The following is a 1326-nucleotide window of genomic DNA, read 5'->3' on the forward strand; positions in this document are numbered from 1 at the left end:
GACGGTTTCGTGGTATTCATAAGGTAAACACTGACAAGCGCCTAGCAAACTGGCCAACAGTAATTTCTCCCAAGGCACCACGAGCCATTTGATAACCTTCCATGACTCCCATGAGGGTCACGACCCATCGGTTGGGAGCCGCTTGTTTATAGTGATACAAATATATACGTTTGCATCATATCATATTTGATATTGAATACAGTATTTTAGTAAATGAAAAATTATTCCGGTTAATAACTTCACATACTTATGGTACTGTAGAACTGGTACTAATGATCTTGGCATTAACTATGTTTATCATCTCCTGGAAGATATTGGTGAAACTAAGGATTCTGAAATAAGAGAAGTAGAATGATCCAATTATAGCCACAATAAATCATGTTCGTGCAAAAAGCAATTTATATGAACATTTACATACAGACAAATTATAAATCACACTCTAACTACAGTATGAGGTTCCCGACGGTGTGGTGGTGACGGTGGCAGCTTGGTGGCAGCAGTTAAAGGCCTACCCGGAACTGCAGACAGCGGTGAGGGGCGTCGAGAAGGCCGTCGGATGCTCGCAGCAGACGCAGTTGAAGGATGCTTGCGCCAGGTATTGCCCATTGGGATGTAGGGGAATACAAGGATGGGATGGAGAGGAGAGGGGGGAATGCGAATGTTTTACGAGACTCTAATACATATTTGTAAGAACTGGGAGGAGACGAGAGTTTACAAATCGTTCTTTATACAATGTTTCTAATGTGAAGGGTATGCTTGCTCTATCTCATCTATTTGCAAATACTTTCATTACAGAATATGAAGGTGTATAATACACTGCACTCTATGAATCTTATTTTGTTGGTGAGATATCGACACTGTTGAAGTTTTAAATACGTAATACTTTGACAGAGCTGTGGAGAGCTTCAAATCTACGCCCGTCTGTCCAAAGGTGGCGGAAGCACTCAGGCAAACTCTCGAGGAAACATTCGAACAAAACTGCCAGTCTCGCAGGTAAACTTACAGCATTTTACATCAAAACATAGTTTACATGTCTGTATTTATACATACATGCTTGTGTGTGTATGCAAAATTGTTGTCCACTGGGGCATGGACTTTGTGGGTTACCCGTATTTCTTATCAAAACCCATTAAACCCACGGATCACCTAGTTTCCTGGTTGGAAGTGGCGCGATGCCACTCATGAAATGCTTGTCTGCCTCTTGAGGAGGCAGACAAGCAGAGTCTTCCTCCCTAAAGCTATCCGATGACACTGCAACATTAAGGTACATGAGTTAGTATGAAGCCAGGTGCGTCTCAATACTCGAGGACCCTAGATCCCTACCCC

At 42.5% G+C, this 1326-nt stretch overlaps 1 protein-coding gene across 1 annotated transcript in view; it reads left to right on the forward strand.

The window, feature by feature from the left end:
• LOC119592339 overlaps positions 1–1326 on the forward strand; it is a 39276-nt gene that overhangs the window by 19103 nt on the left and 18847 nt on the right. The window contains 2 exon segments of the mRNA XM_037941166.1: positions 450–595; positions 892–993. Of these exon segments, the coding sequence (XP_037797094.1) occupies positions 450–595; positions 892–993 (248 nt within the window).

The sequence above is a fragment of the Penaeus monodon genome, chromosome 30, assembly GCF_015228065.2.
Source record: "Penaeus monodon isolate SGIC_2016 chromosome 30, NSTDA_Pmon_1, whole genome shotgun sequence".
In the NCBI taxonomy this organism is placed as follows: domain Eukaryota; kingdom Metazoa; phylum Arthropoda; class Malacostraca; order Decapoda; family Penaeidae; genus Penaeus; species Penaeus monodon.